We start from the raw sequence: 20,136 nt of genomic DNA on the forward strand, positions 1-20,136 counted from the left end.
TTTCACACATACTTCCCTTTATACATATGTAAGATATCTTTCTAATGAACATCACTCAGAAGCATTGTATTCCTTCCTTACATCATTATCCTAAACATACTCAACATGATTTCACATCAACACAACCAAACAGAAACAAAGGGCTTCTACTGCTAGAGTGCAATGGCATCATTTGTGAGGGCTTCTGCAAGTCACACTTCTTGGCATCATGGCCGATCATTTTACCACTCGCTCCCATTTCTTATTGTTTTCCAGAATTGGCTGCATGGAGCTCTTTTCTAGTCATAGAAATAAAATGCTGTACGCTCTTATAACTGTCCTAAGTTTTTACTTTCGAGGGCCATAGTACTACAAAATCTAGCTTAAATAAATAACATAAACACCGTGCAGCACATAATCTCCTGTGGATACACTTCAATGGTAGAGAATTTGCTCAGGCATTCATGCAATCCTGGGTTCTAGTCCCAGCACTGGAATATGGATGGTGGTGGTGAGTGTATCTACAACTCATAAATCTATGGGGCAAAAATCCCTATACAACCCCACTCAAGATAAGAATGTCTAGTATGTTAGTTGATATACAGAATATGCAAAAGAAAGTTAACTATACCCTAACAAATATACATTGGAAACAAATTTCAAAGGGATGTAACATAGGCCTAGTTACTTCAATTTTAAGTCTCATAAGATTGCTTTAAAAAACTCTTACATTAAAATAATACTCACTGGAAATATTATATAAAAATAAGATAACATCATACAGAAAACATTTTTAGCAAGTTAACATATATGGAACACAGAGCCTCTAAAGATAAAACTCAGAAAGAAAAAAAGGCATGACAGAATATTACAGCTTAGAGGATTATCAATTTAACAGACAGGCAAGGAGACAACTCTTTTGTTTGCTTGGTTTTTCGAGACAGGGTTTCTCTGTGTAGCCCTGGCTGTCCTGGAACTCACTTTGTAGACCAGGCTGGCTGCGAACTCAGAAATCCGCCTGCCTCTGCCTCCCAAGTGCTGGGATTAAATGCGTGCACCACCACACCTGGCTCAAGACAACTCTTAATAAATGACATTTTATACCTATTTACCTAAATTACATATGTTAACTAAAAACAGGATGAACCTGTCTTAGATGTTCAACATTTTATCAAAAACCAAGAAAATAGTTTGCTAGGAGATCTTTGAAGATTCAGTTACAAAAATCTGAATTCAGATTTTGAATTTCATTAAGTTGGTCTTAAAATGAACACTATTTTTTTCTAAGATAAAAGTAATGTCTTAAGAAAAAGGAAGCCGGGCAGTGGTGGTGCACACCTTTAATCCCAGCACTCGGGAGGCAGAGGCAGGTGGATTTCTGAGTTTGAGGCCAGCCTGGTCTACAGAGTGAGTTCCAGGACAGCCAGGGCTATGCAGAGAGACCCTGTCTCGAAAAACCAAACAAGAAAAAGGAAATTTTGCCTAAAAGCCAACAGTCACGTGTTAGGAAGCGTTTAAGCAGGGATGGAGGCAGGGAGTGAGAGAAAGGGAAAGGTCAGGCAAAACCAAATGTATGAAATGCCTTATGGGTATCTGCTCCTAAATTTGATTGGAGGCCTACAAAGCTGACCTCTAACCTCCACACATATACCATGGCACAAACACCAGCACATCCACAGCCACTTCCATACACACAGGAATAAATGAAAATGAAAAAGAAGACGACTGCACTATAAATGGGCCGGCCGAGCTACCTGCTGATAGTTATGAAGTCTTGGAGGACTTTGCTGGTGAAACTCTCCATGCTCTTTAAGATAAGCACCACAGGAGGGGACCGCCAATGGCCAGATGCTGTCCTCTTTTTGATTGTCACTTTGTGGTCTGCTTTCTTTTAAACCAATGTGAAACGGAGGGATTAAAAGTAAGCCTTCCCAGTCAAACATACTACAATGCCACTTGTTAACGTAGTTCTTTATATTTTACAGTAACTGTTATTTTTCCCAAATGAAAATAGTAGTTCATTCTAACAGTTACTTTAGCAAAATCTGTTTCTAGACATGGTTAACACTAAGAAAAAGGTTCAGAAAGACCTATACAACAAATATCAAAGGGATTTTCTACTGAAAAACATAGAAAAAAGACACTTTTCTATACAACTAATTTTTTCAGTTGATACACATTTATGCACTAACATAAGTTGTATCGTCGATGTAAAAACACACTGAATGTACTATTACATATTACAAACTTTCAATCTTGAAATGGACCTTAAATACTTGATCAAATCAAACTTAAAGATAATGGACTTAAATTGCAAAGACTTTAATTCCTAAAAAAATCTAAAATTTACATCAAATTAAGGTATTATTATAAGCATCCTTATAAAAAGCAAAATAAAATCATATGTATGATTTCAACAAAAACACTGAATAGAAAATGTCACCCAGTACTCATGCTGTCTGGTGACCCAGCAATATAACTGGGACTATGGTTGTACCTCAGGAGTTCAGGGGCCTCTGTGTCATTCATTTGTAATAGAGATGGTCATAGTAGAAGGAAATTTATAATTGTCTTGAATATACTTTACTTATAAAATACTGTTTTGTTCAATATACCTTATTTATACTGTAACATTTCCCCAAGATTTCCAAGCATGGATCAAACTAAATTTTAAAAATTATAGAATTACTCAAGGAATAAGCTGACGCATGAAAAGGTGGTATGTGTCTCCTGAACAAAAAGAAATCCTGAACACTACCAGTAGTAATATAGGGAAGTTACAGTCATTACTACCAAAATACAATCTGTAGCAGAACCAACTTCAGATGTTTTCTTGTCATTACATGGAACTCTCCCACAAATACAATGTCCTCGTAAGAATCCAAGCACTTACCAGGAATTAGTCTACATATTAGAATATTTTCAAATTCTAGTAGCTTCAGAAAAAATAGCTACCGTCAAAGTGCTATGATTGCCTCATAAACATGCTTCTTAGCAGAGAGCTGTAAGTAAAGTAATTGCGAGCCAACTAACCGGATAGTCAGTTTCCTTTACCTGTGTGACTGCCGAATACCAACTACAAAGGGAATCCATTGAATAATTTGTCTTCTTCAGGGCCTTACCACTTGTCACCTCCTTGGAATGCCTGTCTACACAGCAGTCCATCAACTGTGAGGTAAACTTTTGTAAAAAATGTTTCACATCTGCAGAATATAAAAAGCAAGGAAACTTACCTCCATCTTTAAGACAAAATTAAAGCCATTGAAACCTTTGATTAGCAGATTGCAATACTTAACGTGGAGTATATTTTTCTATATTTCATCAATACAGTTAAAAATATGCTAAGTATACTACCATTACACATTAGTACCCTGTCCTTAATATTCAATTTTGTTAGTGTTGGACACATTCAATTGATAGTGTACTTGCCTAGCATGCACAAAGTCCTAAAGTTGACACCCAGAACTAAATAAGCACAAATGTGGTCAGGTATGCCTAAAATCCCTGAAGACAGGAGGATCTGAAGTTCAGGTCATCTTCTGCTCTATGGTAGACTCAATGCCTCTATGGCTTACAGGAGACCCTTTCTAAATAAGATAAAATAAATGAGTATATTTCACTAGTTCATACTAAGATCAGATCAAAATGTATATTATCTACAAGTATTATCTAAGAAAATATATAGGCAGAAAATTATACAGTATTTTTAGAATATCATATATTTACATTATTTTGACAACAAAAGAATGTCATGGTCCTTAAAAATGAAAGTTATATGTATTATCTTACTGATTATAAATCTTCATTTGCAATCATTTTTAAAAGACATCCTTGAGATATTAATTGTAATTCGTCAGAACCAAAGTACATTAATTCTATTCTCAGTCCAGCTGGCAACAAAGCTGAGTGTGACCGTGTGCACAGCTTATACTATGACGGCTTTATATGCACACAAGTCTGAGTCACATACTGTGTGTGCTTCATGATGGAACCGTTTATACACTCAAGTCTGGCTCTGCATATGGACTACTGTTTAACCACCAATGGCCTTTTCAAGTGGGAAAAACATAGATTTAAGAGAATGAGTAGAAATGAGTGAGACATGCACAAAGTGTGGGGGAGGGGTAAGAGGTGAGCATTTCTACGTTACCGGGACAATCCTTAGCTTGCAGTGAGACTACATATGGTGTGACATTATTCTGAAGGGTCTCTGTTAGACTTCTGAGTATCACATCATGATCCGTGACATTCACACCTGTGAGATAATAAACACTATCATGTAATCACCATCATTAACAACTTAGCAATGCGGATTTTAGAGAACAAGTAGAGCACCAGGTAAGAACAATTTAAAAACAGGATTTGCAATAGAAATCAAGAAGACTGCACCACACCTGGCTCCTCTCAGTCGGGGATCTAAAGGAAGGAGATACAGTTTACTTCCTGACTAGCCCACAGCCCATTCGGGCTGAGATGACAAGGGAAGGTGATAATCATGACATCAACAGGGAAGGAAAAAGCCAAAATATTGTTATTGATGGTATGATTCTGTATAGGTAAAACCCTGAGGACCCTTACAGGACATTGCAACAGCTGATGAACACAGTCAGTGAAGAAGCAGGATACAAACATAACAAACATAAATCAGCACTCTTCCTATACATGACCAATGATCATTCTCAGACATTCACAGTTGCCTCAAAATAACTACATGAATAACAATCTTAGTATTAGTTTAATCAAGGAAGTAAAAAACTTGTACAATGAAAATTTTAGGAAACCAAAGAAGATACCAAAAGACAGAAAGACCTCCTATATTGACAGACCTTTAATACTGTGAAAATGGCCACCCGACCAAAAGCAATCTCTTGGTTCTACAAATAGATTCTTATCTTTCATCTTACACAAAACTCAACTCCAAATGGCCCAAGGGCCTAAACATAGACCTGACAGGAGAGGAAGTAAGGAATGCACTTATAACATGAAAAGGACTTTCTAAAAAAGACCCTGGTACCAATACTAAGACCAACTCTTGAGAAATTGGACCTCAAAATACTAAAAAACTTGTACACAGTCAGGACACCATCATTCACATGAAGACGCGGCCTACAGAATGGAAAGTCTTCATCGGCTATAAATCTAACAGAGGGTTAGTAACTAGGATCTGTAAGAACTAAGCATTAAAGCAACCAACCTAAACTCAAAATTGAGGAACAGAACTAAATGTTGAGTTCTCAAAGTAAATATCAATAGCCAGGAGGTATTTTTTAAAATGTTTAACACCTTTAGCTATTGGAGAAATGCAAATTAAAATGATTTTGAAATGATCAGAAATGCAAGTGGATGTGGGAAAGAGAAATAGTTACGCCGTGCTGGTGGGAGAGCAAACTGGAGCCACAATGCAAGTCAACACTGGCGTTCCTCAACAGGCTGGGAATGGATTTAGCACACGATCTAGTTAGATTCCTCCCAAAGGACTCTGTCTGGCTCATACTGCAGAGAACCCTGTTCGTCCATGTTCATTGTTGCTTCACTCACAAAAGCAACAAAAAGAACCTAGATGTCCATTAATGATGAATGAATAATGGCAGTGTGGTTCATATACACAATGTAGTATCATTCAGCTACTTAAAAATAAACATATGAAATCCACAGGTAAATGGATGAAGCTGGAAGTAATAACTCTGAGTGAGGTCACCCAGACCGTGATAGACAAAGTGTTTCATGTTCTCTCCCATATGTGATGCAGCTTTAAATTTTTAGATATGTTCATTTAAACTGGAGTAACCACAGACGGCAGAAAACTAGTAAGAGGACATGGGAAGGAGTGGTTCAGGAAAGGGGGACAGATGCAGATGCTATGAATGGGGGAGGGGAATAACGGAGGAAGGGATAAATGGTATGGGGCTGGGAAGGAAGGAGGATGGGGACAGGTGCATAAGGACTATGGTGTAAGGCCATGGTTTCTACTACTGTAGAAACTTTCTAAAACGTATTTATATTCAGAGAGAAAAAGTTTCAATAGAGCTGCTCTATCCTGGGCAGGGGAGAGGGTAATGCCACCCTAAGTCACTAGAGGCTACAAATAAAAAGTCAAGTGCCAGGCATGAAGTAGCTGCTTTTTGAGTTTTTGGACAGTGGGATCCTATACATCCCTACCCCAAAACATTACACACTATCATCAAGTACAATTTAAAATATGTCCTAAATATCAGTAGAAGACTTAGGGTATTAAAAATAGAATTTAAAAGGAATTAAAACGTTAAATACTAGAGCCCAGTGTTAACAAACTCTAAAGAAGTAACAAGTTGGGGGCCAAGTGTGATAGCATACTTTAATCTCAGCACTAAGGAGGCAGAAGTAGGCAGATCTCTATGGATTTGAGACCAGTATGGTCTACATAGAAGATTCTGAGCTAACCAAGGCTACACAGTGAGACCTTGTCAAAAACAAAACAAATATACAAACAAAAAAATAACATATTGGAAGCAAAATCAATACAACATGTTTGGAACACTACTAATTTCTATTTTATTTTCAGAATGAAAAAACGTAAACCAGGTGTGGCTCAATGGGAGGGTAGATGCTGAGCATGCATAAAGCTCCTGGTCTCATTCCCAACACCACACATTATTTAAACAAGGACAAAAAGACTCTCCTTCCTGACCTTACTCAGACTCGCCTCCAGCCCTGTAGCCGCCTCCTTGCAGATGCCTCTCCTCACACACTACCTCCATTCCCTAGGGATGCCACCAAACCCTGATGCATGGGCCCTCTTAACTCTTCCTTCTAGCCCATCCCCACCAGGAAGGAGAGACAGAATGAAGACTTATGGGGAGGCATGGGAGTGACTGCAGGGAAAGGATTACATGTGGAGTGAAGGAGAGAAGGATGAAGAAGGGAAGATTGGGGGCGGGGGGAGTCAACTAACACTAAGTGCCATTTGAGCAGTCATCTGGAAACCCACTACTGTAAAAAGCTTCTTACAATATATACATATTTGGAAGAAGTCTAAACGCAATAACCAAACAATAAGACCAGAGTTCCAGCTACATGTCTCTTGCCACCAAGTGAAACATCCAGTGGCAGGAATAGGCTAAATTTATGTGAGTTATTGGCCAAAATGGCCCCATGGAAACTGTAATGGTTTGAATAAAAATGGGCCCTGTACTGGCTGGTTTTGTGTCAACTTGACACAGGCTGGAGTTACCACAGAGAAAGGAGCTTCAGTTGAGAAAATGCCTCCATGAGATCCAGCTGCAAGGCATTTTCTCAATTAGTGATGAAGGGGGGAGGTCCCCTAGTGGGTGGTACCATCTCTGGACTGGTAGTCTTGGTTCTATAAGAGAGCAGGCTGAGCAAGCCAGAGGGAGCAAGCCAGTAAGAAACATCCCTTCATGACCTCTGCATCAGCTCCTGCTTCCTGACCTGCTTGAGTTCCAGTCCTGACTTCCTTTGGTATGGAAGTGTAAGCCGAATAAACCCTTTCCTCCCCAACTTGCTTCTTGGTCATGATGTTTTTTTGTTTAGGAATAGAAACCCTGACTAAGACAGGCCCCAAAGACCCACATGTCTCGATGTTTGATTTTCAGTTGGCAGACTGTTTAGGAAGGATCTGGGGTACGGCTTTGTAGAGTAGATGTGTCACTGGTTACCGGGGGTTTGCTTTGATACTTCAAAATCCAACACCAGAGCCAGGCGCCTTCGTTCTGCCGCCTCCTTGGATCAGAATTTAAGCTCTCAGCTAGTTCCTGTTCCAACAAGATGCCTCCTGCCATGATGACTATGGACTAATCCTCTGAAACTGTAGGGAAGCTCTCAGCCAAATGCTTTCTTTTATAAGTTGCTTTGGTCATGGTGCTTTTTCACCAAAACAAAACAAACAGTAACTAAGAGACTCCCAAACAACTCAGGCTCCTGCCAAGGCTATTTATTGGTTGCTCTCTACAGAATGACAGTAAGGTTCTATTGCTGAACAAAACACTTTTAGGAAGTCAAGCTGATGTCTAACTAGAGACTTCTTGAAGGTACTCTGTATGCTCCTAGAGAAAGGTCCAGCTACAAATCCTATCTAGGTCGGTTGCCTTACCTGAAAGATATGCTGTTGCAATGGTGGCACAAACATGAGAGTAACTACCTACTATCTTAGAAGATCTTGAAAACAGATAGGCCATTATGTCAAAAAGATAACCAAATACTACTTACTGTTCTGCTAAATGCAATAATAAACAGATTCCTATCAGTGCCTTGCTCACTCATCATCCAAGAAGTTTCCTATTGCTGTAGAGGGGGCCTATTATAGAGACCCAGACCCACAAGCAGACAATGTGCATTGTGAGAGATTTTGGAACACTCAATATTAAATGGCTCAATAAGCATGCAGAAGAGGAGGCAGAGAGACTGTAAGAGCCAGAGGAGATAAATAATACCAAGGAAACAATGACTTTCTAACACAAGACTGCCACATGCATCTCACAGAGATTGTAGTAGTAGATCAGGTTCAAACCAGACAGGGCCCCAATACTGAGAGGTAGAGGTGGTAATGAGTCATAGGCTTCCAACCCTAGCTAAGAAGCTATGTGCAAGAAGTACCCATGTGCAAAGAAAAGTTAGTTGTCTGGAGATCCATGCCATATACATTCACCAAACTCTGACACTATTGTGGATGCCAAGTGCTTGCTGACAGGAGCCTGATATGGCTGTCTCCTGAGAGGCCCTGCCAGAGCCTGACAAATACAGAGGTGGATGCTTGAGCACAGGGTCCCCAATGGAGGAGTTAGAGAAAGGACTGAAGGAGCTGAAGAGGTTTGCAACCCTACAGGAAGAACAACAATATGAACCAGCCAGATGATTCAGAGCTCCCAGGGACTATGCCACCAACCTAGGAGTACACATGGCTCCAGCTGCCTATGTAGCAATGGGAGGAGAGGTCCTTGGTCCTATGAAGGCTTGCTAGATGCCCCAGTATAGGGGAATTGAGTGCAGGGAAGACAGAGTGGGTGGGTGAGTGGAGAAACACCCTCATAGAAGCAGGGAGAAGGGAGCTGGGAAATGGGGTTTCTGGGAAGGGGGTAACCAGGAAAGGGGATAACATTTGAAATGTAAATAAAGAAAATACCCATTAAAAGGGGGGGGGGGGAATAAAGCTATAGAGAAACGTTTAATATTCATACACACACCCCCCAGAAGAAAAGTTAGTTTTCTTCAGTGGCGTCTCATTGGGCATGTTAACCACCCTTGAGGGTAGGCCCCACAGCCAGCAGTAGATGGCCTCCAAAAAATGAACTCAGTAGGACTTCTGAGACTTTTTGTCTCATATTGATGTGTTTAGGCATTTTTTTGGTCTTAATGGTCTTTTGAGTATATATTTTGATCTTGTACTTTTGTGTCTACATGTTGTGCTTTTTCTTTGTCTTATTTATTCTGGTTTTCTTGGTAACCTGAAAAAACTACTGTTAATAAATCAGATATTTTGTATTATCCTGAAATATGCTTGCTCTAAATTAGATATTATTGATGAATATTTTAAAAAATTATAACATAATCTGGAAGTAATTTATATACAATTTATACAAATTCTTCTCTATGCAATTAATGTTAAAAGAATCTGAATTAAGATTTCAAGTGCAAGAAATAAGTATTATAAATTTCATTGAAGATATGATTGTTTTAAGAAAGTAGAAATAATTAAATCCACTAACACACTACTGTTTTATTATTGAATTCAAATGTCATTACCCTAAAAACACACAGGAAGAAGACTAAAAAAACAATTGTAGTTTTCCTCAGTTCTTCTACTAGTAATGTAGCTAGGTCAATTTCTTTTTATCTACAGATACCTGAATATATAATAAACATTTACAAAGTATGTAAGTCAAATCACAGTTGTTTTAATTTGTAGGAGTTTTATCATAACAAGATATTTTCCACTAGTATCAATAGCAAAACCAGTTTAAAAAATATGCACAGATATGCATACATACCAAGAATAAGAGCAGCTGTTGGAATTTCTCTGAATTTCATTTGAGAGCCCCAGTCTCTTGAATTTTTCTGGAATTCAGGATGGGACTTCTGCAGAAAGTCAACTAGGTTATCAAACAGATTTTCATTTAATTCCTCCTGTAATTGCTGCAAAGAAAACAAAATTTCATGAGTTATTAGTAGTTGTATTTCTTTTCTTTCCTGGTGTAGTTTTTAATTTTTCTTTTCCCTTTGAATGTTCAGTAATTTTAGTTGATGAGATAAAGCAGCAATAGAGCAACCGGGTAAAAAACCCCACAGATGCCAGGCAGTGGTGGCGCATGCCTTTAATCCCAGCACTTGGGAGGCAGAGACAGGCGGATTTCTGAGTTCGAGGCCAGCTTGGTCTACAAAGTGAGTTCCAGGACAGCCAGGGCTACACAGAGAAACCCTGTCTCAAAAAACTCAAAAACTCAAAAACTCAAAAAAAAAAAAAAAAATCCCCACAGATATCAACACACAATGGCCAGCACAAACTGTATTGAAAGGGAAGAGAAGAGGGGGAAACCTATAGACTGTATTAACACACAACAAGCAGAAACAATGTATTGGAAGGGGACAGAATGGGACATGCACACATATCTTGACACACAGTGAGCAAGCACACAGTGTATTGAGAGGGAATAAAAGGGCAAAATAGCTGAAAGTGACAATCAGAAAAAAACTGTGGGTAAAGTTAATGGGACAGGTTGAAGTTTGGGGATTAAGGCAGGGAGGGATAAGGACACCAAGCTACAGGACTGTGAGAGTGAAGGATACCTAGCTACCAAAGATGGCCTCATTATGCAGACAGTCTCCCAGATAACCACCATTAGAATGCATCTGTAACCTAGGTTAAGAAGCCTAGACAAGAGCTTGTGTACAGTGTTTCAGCAGAGGGCTGGAGCTCAGTTCCCTCCTTGTTAACTCCAACCACAGTGAATTCAATGCCCTCTTCTGTGGAGTGTAAAGTAGTAAAGACAGATGGGAAGCACTAAGAGACTGGACAGCGGGTGCACTGGAAAAATGCCTCGTGGGTAAGCGTGCACGCTGTGCAAGCAGAAAGACCTAAGTTGGAATTCCTAGCACCCACATAAAAATTGTGTGCAACTCTCATTCAAAAACAAGACACTATAGCATCGCGTCGCTTAAGCCGAACGAGCGGCTGGCACTGGAGCTGCTGCCATTACTATACTGACGATATTCACAGCCAATATGCAGTAAGCTCTAGGCCAACCTGAGCTTAAGACTATGTCTCAAGAAGCAAACCAAAACACAGCAAAAATTGGATGCTAGCACAAATTTCGAAATGGCTTCATTTCAGACTTGTGTAACCTCTTAACTGAATTTAAGAGTTCACCACAGTGATTTTTTTTTTTTCTTAGAAATGATCATGTTGCAGCGACGAAGGCCATACATAACTTTAGAACATGACACATGTTTTACTTGTGGTATATAGGCTGTGTTTGATTGTACTTTCTCATTTTCTATATATACTCTTATACATCATTAGATATGAGAAGTAAATACAAGACTCATACTATTTTATTACAGAAATGTAAAAAGGAAATTATTCACCTCTGTTTCAGATTTCATCCGTTGCCATAGCAAGCTATATGTTTCAAATCGAAGTTTACTGTCCTCAGAGTCAAGTTCCTCATTATTAAAATAATCCTCTAAAAAAAAAAAAACCCAGAAAGTCAAGTTTTTTTAACACAATAAAATTAAGAGACTGTACATAGAGACAAACAGCATGGGAGAGGGGATTAAAACATTTTCTTTTTTTTTTTCTTTTTTTGGGGTTTTTTTTTTTGTTTGTTTGTTTGTTTTGGTTTTTTCGAGACAAGGTTTCACTGTATCGCCCTGGCTGTCCAGGAACTCACTCTGTAAACCAGGCTGGCCTCGAACTCAGAAATCCGCCTGCCTCTGCTCAAAACATTTTCTATGCCTCTATGCATCCAAAAACTATGTATCTACATATACATGTCTCCTTTACATTTGGAGAAAAACAATATAGTTTATCATTTGTATTTAATTTTAAATCTCAATTTTTACCATAATATAAAGGACATTTAAAATTTTAGAGTTCTATTTCTTACTAAGAATCTCTAAGCATTGACTTGCTGACTTTCAGTTCAAGGTAAACATCAATGTTTTCATCCATACCATCTTTAACTTTATCAAATAATTTTTCATACTTTTTTGTCCTAATAGTTTACTCCAGCCTTTGATTTAATAAGTATTACTTTCTTTTTTGTCTTTTCTTCTCTCTTCTCCTCTCTTCCCCTCCCCAACCCTTCCCCTCCTGCCCCCCTCTAGCTTTTCAAGACAGGGTTTCTCTGTATAGGTAATCCTGACTATCCTGCAACTCACTATGTAGAGGAGGCTGGCCTCAAACTTAGAGATCTGTCTACCTCTGCCTCCCAAATATTGGGATTAAAGGTATGAGCCACCACCATGGCCTTTTTTTCCATTTAATTTTTTTATGTATGAGTGCTCTGTCTGCATGAACACCTGCATGCCAGAAGAGGACATCAGATCCCTTTATAGGTGGACATGAGCCACCATGTGGATGCTGGTAAGTGAACTCAGGACCGTCAGAAGAGAAGCCAGTGCTCTTAACTGCTACACCATCTCACCAGACCCTTTCTTTTTTAGAATTCAATCCTATTAAAAGGTGCATGCACTGCCAAGGAAGGCAGAAGAGAGTGTTGAATCCCCTTGACTGGACCTAACAACAGATAGTTGTGAGCTGCTTGTGGGGCCTGGGAATCAACCCCAGTTCTCTACAAAAGCAGCCAATGCTCCTAACAGTTGAGAATTATCTCTGCCCTAATATGTATTACTTTATATAGTTTTAAAACTGTTCTCTCCTGTCAGCCTTTCTGTCAAAATATCCTTATTGCAATAATTCTGAAAAAAATGTGTATCAAGGAATATATTATTTTGAAAATTTAACGAATATATTTCCAGTAGACATAAAAACAAAAGTCCCAGAAAACAACTGTTACTCTTATCCTCTAACAGCAAATGTGTTCTATTTCACAGTTTACTAAAGTGACTGCATAACGTGCAATGGGTTGGGGCCTCCAATTTGGACACAGCAGAAATGTATTTATATGTTGACTACCCTACCTCCTGTTCATCTCAGATGTTCTCTTAGTTGAACATCAGTTTGGGAACTTTGTTCTATTGTTCAGTTTTATTTCCATACCAATTCTCATCCTACAGCCACCAAGGAATTTTCCTCTTGGATTCAAACAGAATCTAGAGTACAGACGGGCTAGAGAAGCGGTGCGGCAGCTAACACACTTGCTTCTCTTGCAGAGGGTCTGGGCTTGAGTTGGCCCAGCAGGCACACCGTGCTCAGCCACCTGCAGCTACACTTCCAGGGTAGCTGTTACGATCCTCAGGCCTCTGCAGCAGCGACCCGGAATGCACACAATGGACGTACTCTCAGAGGCAAAATACACACATTAAAAACAAAAGATCCCACAACAACCAAACAAAACCCTCATGCTAGGAAATGAATAGTCATCTTGGCACTTCTCAAAATAATTAACACTGGCAGAGTAACTGCATTAAGTCAAATGCATAGACTGAGCTGGTAAAAAGAAAAAAAAATTTAATGGTTATAAAAATTCATATGCAGGCCAAAGACAAATATAAAGGCCTGCATTCAGCAAAAGTACTCAAAGTTTGAAGACAGCACAGGTCCTACATAACTAGATGTATTTATTTTAAAAGCATACTTTAAAACAGTAGTACCTTGTTCCTTCACTCACATCTTATGTTCCTCACCATTTCCTACTTTCTGCCAATCAGTATTTCACTCCAATGTTTGCTTCTTTTTATAAGACAGAACTTTCACTCCGGCATCCTATTGGAAGTGCTACGCCTTTTGTTGGTAATCTAGAATACATGTTCCTCCTTATAAGAGCTGACTTAGTTTTCACAAGTGTCTTAGTTTTGCCATTAAAATATCAAGATGGCAAAGTTATTATATTAAGATGCAAAAAAAAAAAAAGAGAGATTGTAAAAGATAAAGCAAAAGTTTGCCTTAAACAGAAAAAAGTCACTGTATTCTATTGGTGGGTAGGATGGTGATAAAATGTTCAGTAGCAAACTAAGGCATGAGTTCACATGTTGAGTTGCCACAGCCAAAGTACACAGTGAAGATGATCCTCGAAGCTGGGAAGGCACCAGCAGGACACCAGCCTATGGGCATCACTTCTCTCGGTCCTTGAAGTCAGGTCACAGTGAGCAACAGCGAGAAGAGCTGCAGATGGACACTGCTATCCAGGCTTCCCCCTCAGCTCAGCTTCTATGTCAGTGTGTATGTTCAGCCCTGCCACACAGCTGCCAGGCTCTCTTCTCAATTTTTTACCAAGTTCTACCAACTGTGTTGTTACGTGTGCAGTCTTCCATAATACACTATCAGGTGGGAGAATTTACCAGTGTTTGCTTAGGGATATATCTACATATCTTCAAGTCAGGGATATATGGTGGGCAAAACATAAACCATACCCCTTCTCCAATCAAACTGCTTCAAATATTAAAGGTGAAGGTAACTGCTAAAAAGTGGGATTTATTTCCCTCATGCCATTTCTTTCAATCAGTCAATTCCTAAACACTTTTGTCTGGAATAAAACATTAATCTTAAGCCAGCACAATGAAAGAAAAATTAACAGTTCTAAAACAATGTTCAAATTATACTGTACACATGACATGTTGATATTACAAACTGTAAATAAACTTTATGTTATCACTGCAACCCAATATAAAGTTCTATGTAAACATTTGCCTCACATTAAAAGAGTGTATCATACAGCAACGGTTAGAGCACGGGTCAAAGTCACAGCGGATGGGTTCAAATCCTCACTCTGATGTTTACAGCACTGTAAGACTGAGAGAAGTCTTTCTATTGTCAGGAATTCTCATATATATTAATGGAAATAATACTACACTCCCCACAGTTAGCTGAGATTAAACAAACTAAAGTGCTTAGAACAGTTCAGCACATAATAATTGCTTTAATATACTACCAAATTTATTTGTTATAATTATATTGCTATATTGTTATATTGTGGTTTCAGATGTCATTGTATGGTATGTGTCTTTCATATATAATGAAGGAATAACCTTTTCTTTAAACTACTCCTGGTACACTGAATCATCTCCAACATTAAAGAAAGTTACTTATTATCACTTAAGTTTAAGAAGATGGGGTGGGGGCTGGAGAGATGGCTCAGCAGTTAAGAGCACTGACTGCTCTTCCAAAGGTCCTGAGTTCAAATTCCAGCAACCACATGGCTGCTCACAACCATCCGTAATGAGATCTGACGCCCTCTTCTGAGGTGTCTGAAGACAGCTACAGTGTACTTACATATAATAAATAAATAAATCTTAAAAGAAATAAAAAGATCTAGGGGAAGAAAAATAAACAAATTGGATGTTAGGATACTTTACCTATTGGCACAAAGACCTTTCTTTTTTTGAAGTCTGGTTTAAACACAAAGCAGCCCTGTTTAAAAAAGAAGGGAGGGAAGGAGGAATAAAGCATAAAGTCAAATTAGGTACAGAGCAGGCAGATTTAATTACCCACATACTCTATCAACAAGCAAGTTCTTTAAAGGGGAACTGGAGTGGGAGATATAGCTCTTCCAAAGGTCATGAGTTCAAATCTCAGGCTCACAACCATCCATGAAATCTGATGCCCTCTTCTGGTGCGTCTGAAGACAGTTACAGTGTACGTATGTATAATAATAAATCTTTTTAAAAAAAAGAAAAGAAAGAATAGAAATACAGAAGTGGAATAGTCTTGAAAAATTCATCAATTTCATCCTCCTCAATCATAAGTTCTCACACTTTTTAGGACCCATTCTAAGTAAGAGATAGACCTTTTTTTTTTTAAAGTTCAAGTTTCATAAACATTAATGATGTGCATTAAAATGGATTAAGTTAAAAACACTCATTCCAAGAGGATTTTTTGCCTAATTAACTCTAAGTATCTACAACCAGGATGTTTCATCTGACACCTTTTCTCAATTAATAAGCTCCTTTCCATTTATCCATTACAGTTTGGCTCAAAACTCATCGCTCACATCTGTAATCCACTCAAGACAAGAGAACTGTTATGATTGAGGCTAGCCTGCTTTATACAGTTAGAAAACCTAGGCATGGTTTAGACACTTGCAATCTTAGTACCTGTGGAGACAGAAAATCCCTTACATGAGTTTGTGTCTAGCCTGGCTATACAACCAAACCAAATCAAAATAAACCAAGCCCTCGTCTTCTCAGGAGACCCTCCTGGACTCTCTTGCCAGAAATGCTTCTCCTGAGATCTCAGGACTCAAACATCTTTGCTTTATCTTCCTGGTAATTTGTGAGCACACTTACAGCACAGATGTATTTTATATATAACCACCTCCTCAATGTTTATAATGTACTAATAAATAAATATATTAGGTGACCAGTACACAGAATGAATAAATACTTGCTAAGTAATTTTCCTGGTAATTTTCCAACTACATTAAGTTTGCTATTATTATTTGTGACCACTGAAACTTAGCTCCTAATTTTTTAGCTGCAGTGTATTCTGCCAAAATGAAAGTTACATTTCATGGACAGTCTCTTAAGACCTCTATTTATATAGAAAATGAAAGATTGGGCTGGCGAGATGGCTCAATGGATAAGAGCACTGACTGCTCTTCCAAAGGTTCTGAGTTCAAATCACAGCAACCACATGGTAGCTCACAACCACCCGTAATGAGATCTGACGGCCTCTTCTGGTGTGTCTGAAGACAGCTACAGTGTACTTACATATAATAAATAAATAAATCTTTAAAAAAAAGAAAATGAAATATTACGAGAAGTAAAATATGACAAAAAAAAAAGATCATCTCAGACTACTGTTAAACAGCTTTGCAAAATATAAAGTAGCCACGTGGGTTACATGTTCCAAATTAAGCTGTACCTCATGGTCTTACATTTGCAACTAGTAAAGGTCTATGAATTACTTGTACGTATTTCTAACAAGTGCATGGTAGCATGACAAGCTTATTACTGCATTCTTTCCATATACACGTTACAGCCAGTTATAGAATGGATAGTAGTATAACAAATATTAGCACAAGGATATGAATATAAGCAACAAACATTAATGAACAGTAATGTGGCTAACCACCTTAACCATCAGCCAAAAAATATGACAAAAAAAACCCCCAACAATACTTGATATGTTTAAGGAGGAAAATAAATTAAAACGTTGGCAGTTCCATGAATTCTGGAAATTGTCCTTAAAGGTTCTTATTTATATAATATTTCTTTCATGATTATCAACACAGATATTTCTATTAGGGCAAAAAGAAAAGTGCTTTTCTGAAAAAACTATCATCTCCAAGTTTTATAGAAATGATGGCTTTTTGAAAAAAAAAAAAAATTCTCCTTCTCTGGAAGGGCTGGAGAAGCAGCTGTGGTAAAGCTTTTGTGTAGTGTGCACAAAGTCCACATTGTTACATTCACCACCAGAAAAGAGAACGCAATGAAGTCTTAAGCAACAAACAGGATTAGGAGTTAGGGCACTCAAAACATCTGGAACTTTGTAGCCAAGGAAAAATAAAAATAGGAATAAAGCTAAAAAAACCACAAAAGTCTTTAACTAGGAACTGGGTATGGTGGTGCACACCCTTAATCCTAGCACTTGGCAGGCTCAGGAAGGCAGGAGAGTTCAAGTTCAGCCTGATCTACATATAGAGTTGCAAACCGATAAAGGCACATCGAGAGAACATGCCTCCAAAAAATTAATTAAACCACAGTGTTTGTTCTCTTTGAAATGTAGTCTTTGGGGGTACTGCTTGTCATTGACCATTTTAATCAAAATTAAATGTCTGGTGCACCGTTACCTTTCATCACTAACACACTTCTCAAATGTCTTAACCCTCAGCCAGAACCGTACCATGTGTAAAGTGTCTCCATTTCTGTTGAACTGTGACAATTTCTTTAAGCGGCAGTTGCGTTTCTTGGACTAAAATGACTTGCCTTTATATCCTTGTCTTCCCTGCTCCATCTCCCCTCAGGAATGCCCAGTTAGAAAAAGTGTATATCTATCACCTAAACTTCACAAACTGAGGAGTCATTCGCTGCTTACCTCCAGCAACAACCTAGTGGGCTGTGCGCCAAAACCAGAGAGCATTTCAATGTCCTCCAGCGGGTTCACCCCGTAAAAACACTGAAGGGGTCTCACTCTGCCCCGTGGGCCAGAGTTCCCTTCACTGGCTCTGCTGTGTTGCTGCCTGCCTGCCTGCTTGCCTGCCTGCCTGATTCTGATGTTAACATCACCCCTAACAGACCTGTTATAAAAGAAGACAGCCCACTTCAGTGTTCCCCTGTAGCCCCAATTACGAAACCTTTCAGAAGTCTGTTATTTCAGCTTCCTTCAGGAGTGTCCTTCTGTTCTTAGAACAGGAGTCAAGTCTTACTTTACAAGGCATAGCAGCACAGACCAATAGACCTTTCTTTTCCATCTGCTGCCCTGTTTGATATTCTTGAAATATGGTTGCTAATGGTAAACTTAATTTTAAGTTATCTTAATTCCAGATGTAGCCACAGGCTCCTAGGGGGCAATACAAGCCTAGGATTTCTCCTCTTACAAACTACAATTTGACTAGCACTCCTTTGCCATCGAGTAGTCCACAACCCCTCAAAACACTCATCTGAATTACATTTTTATTCTGGTTTTTCCTAATGCTCCTCTCTCCACTCACGGGTTAAACTGCTCTTTTTACTTAATACGCTCTTTTATTTCTACATTCTAAGGCAAAGACCATCTTATTCTGCTCTCCCAAACTAATGCTTTATATTTTGCCAAGATTCTTATTTTTCAGACCTTAGCCAAACTGTCACTTTCTCCAAGAATTTCCTCGGTCTCCCAGAAACCTTGGTTCGTCCCTCCTCTCTTAGAACTTTTCTCCTTGCTAATGAGCCAATTCAAGATCAGCTGCTTATGAGTATTTCTGGGAACAGAAATCTATTTTTGCCTCCATCTGCATCTCGGTAACTTAAAGCACAGTGTGAATTTATGGAGGGGGAAGAGTGGGGGAAGCGGCAGGACGCAGCACATTCTGGGGGCAGCCGCTCTCCTAGCCTTGGCGCCATGGCCTAGTTGCCCAGAGCAAAGCTTGCCTCGAACCCGGACCTGGGCAAAGCCGCCCGAGTCCTGTTCTCCGCGGAGCCAGAGCTGATGCCCATCAAACCTCGTCGGACTTGCCAAACAGGCACCGCGAATCTGAGGCGAGCGCCACCCCCACGTACCTTAGACACGGAGGAGGTGGCCATAGTCCGCGGCCCCGTGTGCATGCGCACTCCACACTTCCGCGCGCCCTGGCGGAAGCAGAGGCGACTTCCGGCGCGGAGGCGGGGCGTGCGGGAAAGGGAGGCATGGCGTGTGGCTTTCGTAGGTCGATCGCCTGTCAGGTACAGTCCAGAGCGGCGAGCCAGCGGGAGCCAGGGCCGGAGGGTGCAGCCTAGGCCGACCCTGCCTCCTCCTTGCGCTGCGGAGTGGGAAGATCCTCGAGAGCCCTGAGTGCTCACTGTCTTCTCATTTCCCGTTCTTAATGCTTTAACCTGGGCGGACTGTCCAGAGGCCATGATTAGACCCTGTAGAAATTAATGTTCCTCCTTCGTTTATGCCCTTTATTTGCTCTCATGAATAACCTGGTAGGATATATCTCGAATAAGAAATTTTGTAGCTTACTAAACCTGTAGGCGATGCTCTCCCGAGGAAAAGCTCTAAATCCGGACTTGGAGACCATTGGATAAAATAGATGATTTAAAAGGCATGCTAAGGGCTGCGGAGATGGCTCCGCGGGTGAAGTGCCTGCTATACAAGCATCTGTGCCTGCGTTTGAATTTCCAGAACCTAGGTTGAAAAACCTGCATAGCTAAGGAAGTCTGAAACCACACTTCTGAGAGGTGGAAACAGAAACCGGTGGCTCCAGCCTCTGGTTCGGTGAGAGTCTGCCTCAAATAAGGTGGAGAAAGACACTTGACCTGTACTCCTCGCGTGTTTAGCGCAGCCTATCCTGCCTGGAGTTTGCTAGTGCTAGCACAGACTTAGGCCCGCTGTGGCTGGGTTGTTTTAGACAATTCTGAAAGATG

General features: G+C 39.6%; 2 protein-coding genes across 14 annotated transcripts in view; one reads left to right on the forward strand and one right to left on the reverse strand.

The window, feature by feature from the left end:
• Orc3 (origin recognition complex, subunit 3) overlaps window positions 1–19,389 on the reverse strand; it is a 48,183-nt gene extending 28,794 nt beyond the window's left edge. For 2 of the 6 annotated variants that reach the window (XM_030253654.1, XM_017320309.2), the window contains exons 1-8: window positions 19,291–19,337; window positions 15,448–15,502; window positions 11,557–11,654; window positions 9,963–10,107; window positions 4,130–4,234; window positions 3,409–3,566; window positions 3,034–3,182; window positions 1,734–1,867 (exon numbers count right to left, since the gene is read on the reverse strand). In XM_030253654.1, the coding sequence (XP_030109514.1) occupies window positions 1,734–1,867; window positions 3,034–3,182; window positions 3,409–3,415 (290 nt within the window). In that variant the 5' untranslated portion in view covers window positions 3,416–3,566; window positions 4,130–4,234; window positions 9,963–10,107; ... (1 more) ...; window positions 15,448–15,502; window positions 19,291–19,337. Of the gene's footprint in view, window positions 1–1,733; window positions 1,868–3,033; window positions 3,183–3,408; window positions 3,567–4,129; window positions 4,235–9,962; window positions 10,108–11,556; window positions 11,655–15,447; window positions 15,503–19,290 lie in introns of all 6 variants that reach the window. The other 4 variants (NM_001159563.1, NM_015824.4, XM_030253653.1 and 1 more) reach the window with 2 other exon arrangements.
• Rars2 (arginyl-tRNA synthetase 2, mitochondrial) overlaps window positions 19,383–20,136 on the forward strand; it is a 45,211-nt gene continuing 44,457 nt past the window's right edge. For 2 of the 8 annotated variants that reach the window (NR_151507.1, NM_181406.4), the window contains exon 1: window positions 19,383–19,452. Coding sequence is in view for 1 of the 8 variants with exons in the window: in NM_181406.4 (NP_852071.2) it covers window positions 19,417–19,452 (36 nt within the window). In the remaining 7 variants the exon portion in view is untranslated. Of the gene's footprint in view, window positions 19,988–20,136 lie in introns of all 8 variants that reach the window. The other 6 variants (XM_017319912.2, XM_030253075.1, XM_030253074.1 and 3 more) reach the window with 5 other exon arrangements.

Source organism: Mus musculus, chromosome 4 (genome assembly GCF_000001635.26).
Source record: "Mus musculus strain C57BL/6J chromosome 4, GRCm38.p6 C57BL/6J".
Taxonomy (NCBI): domain Eukaryota; kingdom Metazoa; phylum Chordata; class Mammalia; order Rodentia; family Muridae; genus Mus; species Mus musculus.